This window comes from Hakea prostrata, chromosome 8 (assembly GCF_041222555.1).
Source record: "Hakea prostrata isolate BN-2017 chromosome 8, UWA_Hpros_2, whole genome shotgun sequence".
Lineage (NCBI taxonomy): Eukaryota > Viridiplantae > Streptophyta > Magnoliopsida > Proteales > Proteaceae > Hakea > Hakea prostrata.
This window is the reverse complement of record NC_142607.1, coordinates 15,094,366-15,108,425: the sequence shown is the minus strand read 5'-3', so window position 1 is coordinate 15,108,425 and position 14,060 is coordinate 15,094,366. Positions and strand designations below refer to the sequence as shown.

The following is a 14,060-nucleotide window of genomic DNA, read 5'->3' as shown; positions in this document are numbered from 1 at the left end:
AGCTATCCAAAGAGAACCGAAAAAAGAGGGAAAAAAACTACCTTAGAAGTTAGAACTTAGAACCTATAAATTTTTTCTTTACAGAACTACCCTTACAGAAAGCACTTTAAGCTTCATTTCTTGAAGACAAAACTACCCTTACGGAAAGCAGCAACTACAGATTTCAAATGCTTTTGATAAGCCCATGAATAAGGTTAACTTTGGTCTTTTCACAAGGTTCACTTTGGAGTTTGGAGACAGAGTAAAGACATTCCAAGCTTCCAGCTGAAAGGGTCACTGTGGGGCTTCATCTTCTAGTTCTTCTCCAGAAAATAAAAACGGAAAAAAGACAAAAATAAAGGACGGATGAGAGTAGAAAAAGATCGAGGTGGGAAACAGATTTGAACAAATCCAGTTATAGAAGTTCTTTTTTCTTCTATCTCCTTCTACTAATAATCTCAATCGATCTGGGTCTGATTCAATCAGAAATTCAGAGTTTTTTTTTTCTCCAAAAGATAAGAGTGACTTCAACTGTAGAGAGAGAGAGGGGAGAGAGAGAGAGTGATGGGTGGTGTAACTTCATCCATGGCAGCCAAATTTGCGTTCTTTCCGCCCAGCCCACCTTCTTACAAGATGATTACTGACGAACTCACTGGTCTCTTGCTGCTCAGTCCTTTCCCTCACCGTGAAAATATCGAGGTTCTCAAATTGCCCACTCGTCGTGGAACCGAGATTGTGGCTATCTATATCCGGCACCCTATGGCAACCTCAACTGTTCTCTATTCGCATGGAAACGCTGCTGATTTGGGTCAGATGTACGAGCTCTTCATCGAATTGAGCATCCACTTACGCGTCAATCTTCTAGGGTACTCTCTCTCTTTCTCTCTTCCTCTGGATTTTTCTCTATGATGGAAAGTGTTTGGTTGCTTTGTCTGGGTTTTGATCTTTCAAGTCAGGGTTTTGTAGAAAATAGTAGGAGGTAGTGAATTCTGGTGATTTTAGCTTAAGCTTCTCACTTCATCTTTAATAAGTCCTAGTTACATGACTGTCCTCTTGGGATCCTTAGGGTTGTTAGCTAGAGGGAGGAAAAAAAAGGCTCTTTGAAATGAAAAAGAAATTAAGGCTCCCAGCTTTGGTAGACTTGGTATTGAGTAAGGAAACTACGAATTTTTGGTAAATTGAGCTTTTCTTCCACTTGATGCTGTCGCCGACTGGTATCAGAGCTAGAGTGTTTGATTGCTTTATAGTTATTTTGAATTTTAGCTGTGGACAGTCCTTGAGTATCTGTGCCGTTTAAGGTTACTTTGCATGGATTAGCACCTTGGTTTGATATGGGAATTGTTCCTGCGGGAAGTGAGTATGAACTTAGTTAATTATAGATAAATCTATTTCATCTGCACGGAAGGGGAAAAGAATCTAACCCTGCAATTCGAGAAATTGGTCCCTGTTAGAATATATTTTTGCTAGTGTCGCTTGCAGGTTCTTGTATCTGGGCTTGATTGCATAAATTGACTTTGCAGTGGGGTACCCAAGAAATGAAGATATCTATGGATGAATAGTTATTATAATTTCTTTGTTTTTTTTTTTTTTTTTTTTTTTGGGGGGGGGGGGTAAGCAATAGTTATATTAGTACAAGGAATGTGCAAGATTTATGGCATACCTAGATGGGTACAAAAGAGAGAACAAAACTATGAGATGATTTTATCCTCAACCCTCCTCATTAATGGCATTAGCTGAGGGCAAGGACCATCACAAAGAGAAACTAGCCAACACTGCACATTCCATATGATATATGTAATGTGAAAAAGGAGGATGGCAAATCCAAGAATAAGAAAAGTTTTGTCACTGATGCTATTTTGAATAAAGTAACCAGCAAGTACCTTAACCCTATGGCAGTGAGTAATAATCCATGAGATACTCTCTAAATGACACTCCACCACATTCTACTTTATTCTACTACATCAAGGATGGATTGGCCTACTGTACCATCAACCACTAATGATGAATCATATTCTATCCATAAGAAAAACCTTTCTCCTCCGCGAGCAGCACTTCTAAGTTCTAATTCTGCATTAAAATTTGAAGAAACCCCAATACATCCAGAGAAACATACCAGCCACTGACCAGCTGGCAACATGGACAGGGTTACATTCTATTTCCCCAAGACAATGGTTGATACAGGAAGTTCTGGTGGGTGAAACCACAGGAAAGATGCCTTGGATTGATAACCTTCTTGTTCTTCTAAACTTTCATCTAATGAAAATTGCTTTGGATAGTCTTAGTGTTGTATACATATTAAAGGAAACCATAGGAGCTCCCTCACACATTTCAATTTCATTCAGGTATGATTATTCTGGTTATGGACAGTCTTCTGGGAAGGTTAGTCAGAATTTTAATTTTGCCTGATCACAGTCGCTGCAATGTAGCATTATTTATTATCATAATCTCAATTTCAGTTTTTTCCTTTTCTGTAGCCGAGTGAGCAGAACACTTATGCAGATATTGAAGCCGCCTATAAGTGTATTGAAGATAATTATGCGGCTAAGCAGGAGGACATCATCCTTTATGGTCAGTCTGTTGGAAGTGGCCCCACATTGGATCTAGCAGCTCGCTTGCCCCGTTTACGAGCTGTTGTTCTGCACAGTCCTATATTATCAGGTTTAAGAGTCATGTATCCTGTGAAACGCACATATTGGTTTGACATCTATAAGGTACATTCATTTTATCCACTTAATCTTAGAGTTGCTCTGTTGGATCTTTTATGCATGGTCTTTGTTTTGAGCATTGTGTTGTGTTTTATTGTGCAGAACATCGACAAAATCCCACTGGTTACTTGCCCTGTTTTGATTATTCATGTAAGTATTCTTTTTCTGTTCTTGAGCCCTTGATTATTGCATGACTGACTGTGAACCCATACAAATGCCTTTTCAGTCAATACAAATCTTGTTGAACTAATATGAAGTAATTCCAGTGGATATTGATCCTCTGTCAATCATAACAAGATTTGATGTGATTGAGATACACTGAGTGCATTATATATATATATATATATATATATATATATATAATATATATAACAATAATAATAATAATAATAATATAAATTGTACCCTTTTCTTCACCTCTGGTGAGGGGTGCTAAGTTTTCTTAGAAGACTGAGTTATGAAAACAGAACTATGCTCTGATCACCTTCTATAAAAGGACTTGCGGAAATTAGGCTTGGGATCATTGCTGAAATTAAAAGTTAACTGTCTTGAGTGGTTCATTAAAAAAAATCTTGGTATTTTTTTATGGTGCACTACTCTTAAGCTCTTTTTGGTATCAATTCTCATTCTCTATTATGCCTATTTAAAATAAATAAGTACAAGAATTCATTATTGATCAAGAATGAAAATGGTTTGGTGAATTTTGTCGAAAATAAATTATGGAATGAAAAATAAGTTTGGTATCAAAATAAAAAATTGTTAGTAAATAATAGTGAGCAAGTGATAAAAAGAGGGAAAAAGTATGGTTTATATTAAAAAAATGTGTATTGACTATTTTACCCTCATCTTAACCATAAAGTTTTAAGTAAACTTGCGCATAAATGAAGAGAACGAAATTCTCACCATAATTCATAATAGACAAAAAGTTCATTATATATTTTGAAAGTTTTTCTATTATTTTAAATAAAAATAGAACTGATAATAGATGCCAAACAACTTAAAATAATGAAAAAACCTCATAATTAAGAATGATAATTGAAACCAAAAAGAGCCATAGTTAACGCAAGGGAATGTTTGTGGGATGCAATATGGATACTTTTGGCTTATGATATTGCTTCATAGTTTTTTATCCTTATTACCCTTTTTGTCATTGAAATGCTTTATTGATTGTTTTGGTCTTTGATATGTATCCCTTATATAGCAATTACTGGTGTCTTATCACGTAGCTTACTGATTTCATAATTTTCTTATCTCAAAACATGTTGCTCCATTTAAAAGATGGGTTGCCTATTGTTCTTAAGTGTTCCAAAGCTAGTCTCCATCAGTTTCAAAATTTTGTCTTCCATAATTGCCCCTCCATTTATATGACAAGCCCATCACCTGAACTCTGATGGTTCTGATTGAAGGTTTAGATATCCCTCTAATTGACCTTGTGAGGTGAAAGTCATGAAAAGTCGTGCATGATGTTCCTTAAAAAGTTCTCCCTTCTTTTTTCTTGTGATGATAAAATTAAAGTTCAAGTACTAGGATGACTACAAAGTGAGTCTTGGGTTACAGCCAGACGGTAGCTCTTGTTGTAGCTCCAAGTGCAAGATATTCAAAAGTTTAGATACAATTCATCATTTGCACTCCGGTTGATGCCTGATCTTGTAAAAAGTAAATGTTTGAAATTTCATGTGAAATCTGGGTGGACGGGTTAAACATTCCCGTTTCTCCAGTGGTTGAAATCTGATTAAATTTGCAAAATTGCTGAGATTTTGGGCAAAACTGAAACTGGCAACACATTTTGGTTTTCCTGGTGGTTGAAATCAACCAATCGAAAATGCTGAAATTGGTAAACAGTCTGTAACACCCCTATGATATTTGATATTCATATGCCCTTAGGCCTTAACTACTTCGTCTACTAGTTTTCACTTTGTTTTGTTAGTAATTTCACATCTTCCTAAGTGTTCATCGAGAAAAAGGAAGTAAGTGAGAAGTTTATTTATCCTTGCATCTATCCAACCAGTGATGCTCAAAAAAGTATCATAATGTACATTCAAAACCTAGACCTCTCTCTGCAGTCTAAGATTTACTAGTTTCCATCTTGCAAGCCCTAATGAAAAAACTGTGGGCTTGCGGAAGGGGAAAACAGTCATGCATGAAGGGATTCTGTGAACTTAAACATGTTCTACTAAATGCCTGGTTCTTTAGTAGAACAGAACCATGGGTCCTATAAATTTATTAGAAGCTTGGGACAATTTTTCTCTTAATCCTCCTTCTTGGTCATCTTCTCTATTTTAGATGAAAAAGCCTCACGTTCTCTATCTAACTGCCAGTTTGATGGGAGATCCCTCTGACCGAAAACTTGAATAGTGACAGATGAAGAGCCCCACTTTCTCCTATTGGATAATTTGTTTTTGATAAAAGGAACAACCCAACTTTTCACTTTTTTACTTGACACCCTTCTTTTCTCTAGGATATACCATAATACATTTCTGGGGGGCTCTATCATAGGCTTTTTCAAGGTCAATAAAGACCATATGGAGATCATTTCCTTCTTTATATCTTCCCATGAGTCTCTTAAGTAAGAAAATAGCTTCAATCATGGATCTTCCTGGTATAGAACTAAATTGGCTCTCCAAATAGTAGTTCCTTTAGGTACGTTTTAACATCCCTCTCCTAAAGCTTCATAGTATAGCTATTAGTTTTATGCCTTAATATTTATGGTAGCTCTGAATATCACCTTTATTTTTGTAATTGGCAATTCTTCTTCTCCCTTCGATACAATTTTTTTTATGTGGTCATCATTTTACTTAACAGTTTGGTTAGGGTGGATGAACAACGGATCCCCAAGCTATTCCATCCAAATTTTTTTGCCATCTGCTCTGTTTTTGGCTTCTAACAGCATTCCATCCTTTTGGCTTCTCAGTACCACAGTAGTTAATTAATTTTATTTTCCTGCCGGTACGCTGTCGTGCTGTTACTGGATTATTCTCATTTGTATATTTTGAAGTCCTATAAATTATCAAGGGTTTGCTTCCTTGTATAGTATCCTTACGGAGCCAAGTCTAATTAAGCTCCATTAGGCAGTTGATTATGTTAGGTTCAAACAAAATCGTGAAATTTCATGGTTAAATGGAACACTACTTGTTATTTGTATCTTTTCATATACCATTCTTTGATATTCTGGGAACTGTAAGTTTTTGATAAAGCAAATGGCATGGACATGGGCCCAGTAAGAGAATCTGCAGAGATGGCTGCACCTTATTTTGTCTTATGGAAGTCTGATGTGGCTAATCTGATAATTGAATATTTCTGGAATCATCTAGGTTGACCAATTGCAAATTTCAGCCTCAAATTTCAATCATCTGTCCTTTTTGATTGTCGTGGATTTTTTTATTACTTTATTTTGCTTCCTGATGACCAACTGTAGTTGGGCTGAAACTTGACATGTTAGCGGGGACCTTGGGGGTCTAAGCTGCCATGGAGCAAAATTGAGCACTCATCCACGGTTTCTATGTTTGGGGGACCCTCCAGAGAACTGCCCTCTTAATGTTTGTTATGGTAAATAGCACATATAGCTAGCATAGATGTGGTTCACCTTTATCATCCTGGCACTGGCAAGACAAACCTAGTGGAAATACTAGCCTTTTCGCCCATGATACAAGAAGAGCGACTGCCTTATCCCAATCCAATGGGTTTGGACGCATAGATTGTCGCCTACCAGTCTGCTTTATTGAGGGTCATACCAGATGCAAAACCTTAGCCATGCATGATCTTGCCTAAAATACCTAGGGATTGCCCAGGCACAGGGTAACATAGAAACATGGAATAGGTATTCTAAAATAACTATTACATGGTTGGATCCCTTGACCATGATATCATTCTCGGGGTGCTTATATATTTGTGTATTATAGTAAATAAGTCAATGATAGTCATGGCCAAAAGTGACATTCTGATTCTTATTAACAATCTTAAAGTTTTACTTTTCTATCTCAGCCTTCTTATAAAAGCAAAAATTCTGAATTTTTCTCTACCAAAAAATGGGTGTAGAGAAGAAAGATCAAGAGAGGGGGAAATGACTATCTAGAAATTCTTTAATTTTGTGGTCTTTCCTTCAGCCTTGGAGCATTTTAAGTTTTGTAACCTTTTGGAATGGTAATAATAATGGACGCAGAGAAGGGGGAGGGGATGGGGATGGGTTGGGAGGAGAAGTGCTTGTTGGTGAAAATGTTTCTTATTTATGATTCTTCTTCTGATGGAGCTCTTCTTTATGTTTGTACACTGGTGCGAGTGGTGCATTTCTTCATGCTGGTGTTCTCTTCGGTGCTGCAAAATAGGCATATACCTGGCTTCTCTGAACTTCTTCTGTAATGTTTTGCAGGGTACCTCTGATGAAGTTGTTGATTGTTCTCATGGTAGACAGCTTTGGGAGCTGTGCAAAGAGAAGTATGAACCATTATGGCTTAAAGGTGGAAACCATTGCAACTTGGAGCTTTATCCAGAGTATCTTAGACACCTCAAGAAATTCATATGCACAGTTGAGAGTTCTCCTTCTGAGCATGTTAGTGCAAGGAGAAGCACTGACAGGTTTGAACAGTCACAGCGAAGCACTGATTGCTTTGAGCCCTCAAGGAAGAGCACTGACCGCAGAGAAAAACCTAGAAAGAGCACTGATAGAGCTGAAAAATTGAAAAGCCACGAGTACAAAACTAATAACATTAACAGGCTGGAAAAGTTTAGGTTCTCTTTTGACCAAATGGAGAGATCTAGGAGAAGCGTGGACTGCTTTGAGAAGTCTCGAAAGAGTGTCGACCTACAACCGGAGAGAGCACGGCAGAGTGTTGATCGATTGGATAGAATATGGACTGGGTAAATTCATCTACACAATGTAAAAAGTTCATGCATGAGTTATTGTGGAAAAGTCATTGGGGCATTTTTATTTATAGGTTTCCGGCTGTGTCCGTTTGCTTTTGGGAGTTCCATATTGACTAGCATGAAATGAGAAGTGGTGGTGGTTATGTCATTTTTTTCTATCTTTTCTCCCAACTTAATCAGGTGTTATGACATAAGTTTTCCGAAATACACTTCCAGTGATTATAATTGTCATATAGGGAATGTCTAAGCATAAGCATAGCTTAATCATCATGGATGCCAGTCGTCATCAATCCAAGCATCATCCCTCCTCTATTTAACCAGTTCTGAACACATAGGTGTTCCTTAAATGAAGTTGCTTCCTTGTGAGAGTCAGGGTCATTTGTCATACTATGGCTATCTTGTAGTTCAGAAGGTGACTCTTTCCCCAGTTTCTTGGTTGTTTCTACTACATTGCCCATGTTTTGTTATGTGTATGGTCAATGATTATACCTGCACTAATTGTCATTTGTTCAGTTACTCTTGAACTAGGTTGTCTGGTATGCTAATGGGAAACTTTGGGTCTGTAAAAGGATCATTGGATTCTTCAGTATTGCACACCAAATTCTATCATCTGAATCCAAGTTGTGGAAACTACAAGGGTTCTACCTTCTACTTCACTGTGTAAATCTTTTGTTTTCGAGTTGTTTTAAATTCGAACCTTTCTTTGCTGTGGCGCGGGAGGTGATACCGATATATAGCCTTATTCCGATGGTTATGATTTACAAGGGCAGGAGAGATCACAACTCCGGAAAAAGTCATGTCACAGAGATGAGTTCTTCGCCGCCTGGGCTGTGATTGGCTAACCATAAGTGATCCAAATCTCAGAGGATCTCCATGAATGTTTATCCTGTTGAGGTTCTACAAGAAAGCCATGATACCACATCAAGTGTGAATCAATCAATCTGAAGGGTTACAACTTACAACAACTAAGGCACTTTTGGTTAGTATTTAAAAAATTCCAATATGCTCAACCCAGAACGAGTAACAACAGAATCAGAACGTTCCAAGCATCCAAGCAAAAAAAGACTTAAACAAATGAATTAATGATGAGACAAACAATCCTGAGTAGGACCAAAAAGAGCAAAGAGACGATGCTCATTGCTGGCAAACATTTGATAATTAACTCAGTTTTAGCTTCTCCAGAATGTGAAAATGCCGCCCAAATTTCTACTGAAAAGTGCTCTGCCTGAGACCCCACAAGGCATGGTGTGATGTGATTCCTAACGCAATCTTTGCATCTCTGGAGCTACCTGGTTGAGTGCTTTTGAGTTCAGGAACTTCTACCAACTCCACCAGGTGATCATGAAAAGATATTCTTGACCAATTCCAGTAATTTTTAATGTTTAATAAAGCAACACAACAGAGTTTACATCTGACACCTAAAAGAATTCACCAAATCATCTTCTTAGAAAATGATTAAAAAACAGAAAAATGAAAATAAAGAAAGAGATCTGAATCCAACTTTATGGGGTCAGCATCCCTCTGTTTCAGAGCGTGCTAGCAACCCTGAAAAGATAAGAGCTGCTGTTAGATGAAACTTACAGTTATAGGCTTCGAATGCAAAACCCAGACTCAATTCCATGAACCTAGCATGAAAGTACCATCCTGACCTCATGAAATAGAAAATTGAATCTATATTTTCTCTGGTAAAGAAAAACCCCACATGATTAAAAAATGATTGCTTCTCCTTTCTCTTATTCTCTTATTCATACTACTTTTCTTTTGATAATTTATTCATATGATTAATTGTGATGCTATTGGTGGTGGGGCGCATGAAAGATTTCCTAACAATTGATAGGAGGAAGATTAGTATTCATCTAGGTACCCATGAAGCAACAGCTACAATTCCATTGTATGCTCTTGACCAGGTATAAGCCTTTTGTTTTCTATGTTAGAGTCTAGATCTTTTATCTGTGTCAACGTAGAGGTTTGTATTTCTTTTATATTTCTCCATCATACATTAAACAGAAGTTACCAAAAAAAAAAAAACATACATTAGAAAGATAACTCCACCTCTAAATTGAGTTCGGATCAGCAACCCTATTTGTGCTCCTGACCACAGAATACCAGGGGCGGGGCCACAAAATACCATGTGGGCCCCACCCCTCTTTAATGTATTATTTTTATTTTGGGGCCCACCTAATTTTGTGGTTGAGAGAGGGGGTAAACGGACCGGATCGACGGAAGTGGAACCATACCGCACCTAATTCGGACGGCGGATTACTTACGGTTTGGCGGCCGGTTCGGATGAACGGATGTTATTTTCAAGAGACTTCAATGGGCTGATTAGTGCGTTTGCTCCTGTTCCCTCCCTTTTTTGTGAGGCTGGTTTGATTAAGATTTAATCTTGGTGTTATTTTAGAATCTAGAAAATAGTCCATATCATGGTAAAAATTTATAAAACAAGAATAAAAATCCAATAGTCTCGGTTTTCGGCGGTTCGGGGGGTCTTTCCGTCCTTTAATTCGGCGTTCGTCCCTCGGTGCGTGTTCGGGTGGTTTCGTTATCCATTTACACCCCTAGTTGAGAGGTGTTAGGGTGGATGATCTAGACTCTAAGTTTTGACAAAATGAATAAAAAGTGGACCCCTAGTGTGTGATGGAAAGGTTAAAGATTTGGATCTTGTGATCATTCAATAATTTTTGGATTGACATTTTATTTTTGATTTTTTTATTATTATTATATGTTTAAAATTTAAAATTTATTATTCCTTTTTTAAGGGTGCTTCATAAAAATTTAGTGGGAATTTTTTTTGGGAGGTATTACATATATGTACCTTGGTTGTGAGAGACAAGTAGTTTGTTGATGTGGCAACTCAACTTTTCCACTTCAAATCATTTTAAAACTTCACATATTTGGTGGAACTTTGTGAGAAAGTTGGGACCCACCATTATCAGTTTTCTACAAAACCCTTTTTTTTCCTTTACTTCTCTCTCTCCCCACTATACACGAGACTCACATTTTTTTTTTTTTTTTCTCATTCCACCTTTACAAACAAATGCAGTAATTAACCTCATAATAATAAATAGAGCCCATCTATAAATAATCAAAGCTCGGCTCAGTCTCATATGGGCCCCACTCTTTTTTATGTGGCTGAAAATTGTTCTTCAAGGAAGGTGATATGACTCATTGGTCATTACGATCAGAGCTGACATTTGTTAAATATATATATTTATTTATTATTTTGCAAAATATATTTTTTTGTTTATGAGAAAGGGATCGACAAACCTCCCATGCCAAAAGCCAGTAGAGAATACCAATGAGAGGGCAGGAAAGTTGAATTGAGAAGGAAAGAAAAGAAAACAAACATATACATACATACATACATACTCATATAAAAAACCCGCCGTGAAGTGAAGTAGCGGGTTTACCCAAAAAAAAATAAAAATGAAGTAGCGAATAGTTACACCAACTCGTTTCCCGACACAAACTACCACCACCAAGCCCACGTGGGGTCCAATAGGACAGCATCTTCTGATTCATCTCCCTCGTCTCGTCTTCAACCTTGGACAACTCGAATCTCTCTCTTCTTCTCCATTCCCTTCCTTGCAGGGACACGTGGCACCCTCGGCCCTGTCATCTACAACACACCACTCTATATAATTCTCCCTCAGGTTTCCTCCCCAGCTCCCCTTCTTACCCATTCTCTCTCTCTCTCTCTCTTGGCAATGTCAGCGACGGTGAGATCCTGGTTGGCCACTGGATCTCCTTCCCCTGCCGGCGACGAACTCATCTCATTTTCTCATGATCAGTTGAAGCTACCATCATCTCCCACACTCTTCGCTACCCACATCAGCAGCTCTTCCGAAATCCTCACCAACTCATCCGCTTCCCAAGAAACCAGTTGCAGCAGTTCTCGATCCAACCACTCCGTCCAATCACTAATCTCCATTCCTTCTCTCCAAACAACCTCTACCCACTCTAACATCTCCGTCTCCTCCCATTATGTTTCCTCCCTGAAGCCCCAAATCCAACAGGGTATTAGTAGTATTACTTGCCTTGCCGTCTCCGCCGATCTTCTCTACGCCGCCTCCGGCAACAAAATCCACGTCTTCACCTTAACAAATTATCAACACATCAACACATTCAACGACAAAGATTCCTCTTCTGGGTTTGTCAAGTCAGTGGCTTTCGGGGAAGGAAAGGTCTTCACGGCTCACCAAGATTGTAAGATTCGAATCTGGTTAATAACGCCGACAAAACATCACCAACTGGTGGCGACGCTCCCTACAGTTAACGACAGGTTACGCCGTCTAATCCTACCCAAGAATTACGTCCGAGTCAGACGCCACAAGAAACGCCTCTGGATTGAACATGCTGACGCCGTTTCCGGCCTCTCCGTAACGGAGGGTTTGTTATACTCTGTTTCTTGGGACAAGAGTCTGAAGATCTGGCGAACCTCCAACTTACGGTGTTTGGAGTCCGTTAAAGTTCACGAAGACGCCGTCAATGCCGTGGCAGTATCGGCTGACGGAACTGTTTACACGGCGTCAGCCGACAAACGGATCAAGGTGTGGGGCCCAGTTAGCGGAAGCCAGAAACGGCAGCACCGTTTGATGGCGACGTTGGAGAAGCATAAGTCGGCGGTGAACGCATTGGCGCTGAGCAGCGATGGATCCACACTGTTCTCTGGAGCTGGTGACCGTTCGATCTTGGTGTGGGAGAGAGAAGAAGATAGTGAGAACCATATGAGCGTCACTGGAGCATTGAGAGGGCATAAGGGTGCAATATTGTGCTTGATCAACGTCTCGGATGTTCTGGTGAGTGGGTCAGAGGATCGGACGGTCAGGGTGTGGAGACAGGGGGAGAATCAACGGTACAACTGCATCTCGGTGTTGGAGAGACACGAAAGACCGGTAAAATCGTTGGTGGCAGTTGTGGAAGAGCCGATAACCACCGTATCGCCTTCGTCTGTGACGACGATTTCGGTTTATAGTGGATGTTTGGATGGTGAGATAAGGGTATGGCAAGTCATTTTCTCTACTTCTGATTGCCATCTAACAAACACAAATCCTGGTTCCTTAAACTCAGAAACTTTTTAGTGGGTCACGATGGAGAATCTCTTCACCCGTCATGCATGTACTCACCATATGATTGGTTTGCTTTTACATGAGTGGATAAAAATAATTCTTGATATAAAATTATTATTATTTTATTTTAGTTCAATCAAAGGTTTGGATTCAGGGGCCAATGAGGTTCTTTTGAGTTCTCACTATGGGTGAAGAAAAACTTGATCTAAATTCGAGAAAAAAATGTTATTATTATTATTTTGGTGTATCATGTATAATTTTTCTTCCAAAAATGATGGACTCATGTATTTACACATCATAGTTTTGTATTTATTTGGTTATGTAACATTACCTATATGTTCATTGAAACGTGAAAAATTCAAAGAAGTCGAGTTATGAGGATTCATTATCTTGCAATGGAAATTGACTACGTAGTCGTATGTATACGTTGTCAACATTGTTTTCATATCCTAGTAACTTAAGAGCATGGGTGTCAACAAAAAGTGAAGGAGACTTAGTGTGATACTTATGTGGCCAAAGAAGCGAGAATTCAACTCACATTCTATTGAGCTACTTTATCGCTCCACAATTTAGATTATTGACTCGTTATGGTAGATTTTTTACTTCAAGAAGTCAAGATGTAAAAACTACACTAATTGAGTAATATTCTCCCACAAAAGGAGGAGAAGGAACACTAGTTACGATCGACTTCTTCAACAACATAATTCCGTTCTTGAATAAGCTCCTTTAAAACTGTTATCATGGTCTTTTTCTACACATCCCAATTCATTTACTTCAAAATCATCCTAAGCCACACCTGGAACACAACTAAAGTACAAAGTCTTGCCGCAGTTCTTGCTGAATAATTTGTCATTAATTACATTTTTCTCACAATAGTAATGTGAAATCTTCCATTCCATTTTCTCCGATGTGCTTTTGTCTTTCGCCAATGCTGTAAGATAAACCGCATACGTAACCTTTCTCATACCACTTCAGTCAAGTCACATACAATCCACAACTTGTGAACATTCAATGACATATCCCATTCTTTCTCATGCATTAGAGCTTTGAACTCCACCTCATAATCTGTTTCGACTCCTAAATAAACTCTATAGGAGACAGAAATTTCATCAGAAGTTGATGTTATGCTTTTGTTTTAACTTACTAGGTCTGGGTTTACATATATATGGTCTCAGTCTCAGGTTTATCCTTGGATTTCCTTGTAAAGTGTTAAATGTGAAGAACGAAGGGAGAGATGCTGGTTTAAGAAGAACTGTATGCATTTTAGCTCTTCTATTCACTGTAAATGAAGACAGCTATTATCCAGCAATAGTAATCGAGCTGGTGCTCTCTCTCTCACTCGCTCATTGTTTCATTGTCAATGTTTCAAACATGACTCCCTTTCTTCTTTGAGCTTAATTAATCACTTCGTTTGCAGAAACGGATTAACAATTCTGATTAATTATGC

At 38.4% G+C, this 14,060-nt stretch overlaps 2 protein-coding genes across 2 annotated transcripts; both read left to right on the top strand.

The window, feature by feature from the left end:
- The first annotated feature begins 231 nt into the window (after positions 1–231).
- Positions 232–8,365, top strand: LOC149007216 (uncharacterized). Its single transcript, XM_089167476.1, has 5 exons — positions 232–845; positions 2,322–2,358; positions 2,454–2,690; positions 2,787–2,834; positions 7,051–8,365. The coding sequence occupies exons 1-5, from the start codon at positions 544–546 to the stop codon at positions 7,540–7,542; spliced, it is 1,116 nt and encodes a 371-aa protein (XP_089023602.1). The 5' UTR covers positions 232–543; the 3' UTR covers positions 7,543–8,365.
- A 2,870-nt stretch (positions 8,366–11,235) lies between these two features.
- Positions 11,236–12,985, top strand: LOC149007215 (Transducin/WD40 repeat-like superfamily protein). Its single transcript, XM_089167473.1, has one exon. The coding sequence runs from the start codon at positions 11,252–11,254 to the stop codon at positions 12,623–12,625; it is 1,374 nt and encodes a 457-aa protein (XP_089023599.1). The 5' UTR covers positions 11,236–11,251; the 3' UTR covers positions 12,626–12,985.
- The last annotated feature ends 1,075 nt before the right edge of the window (positions 12,986–14,060 follow it).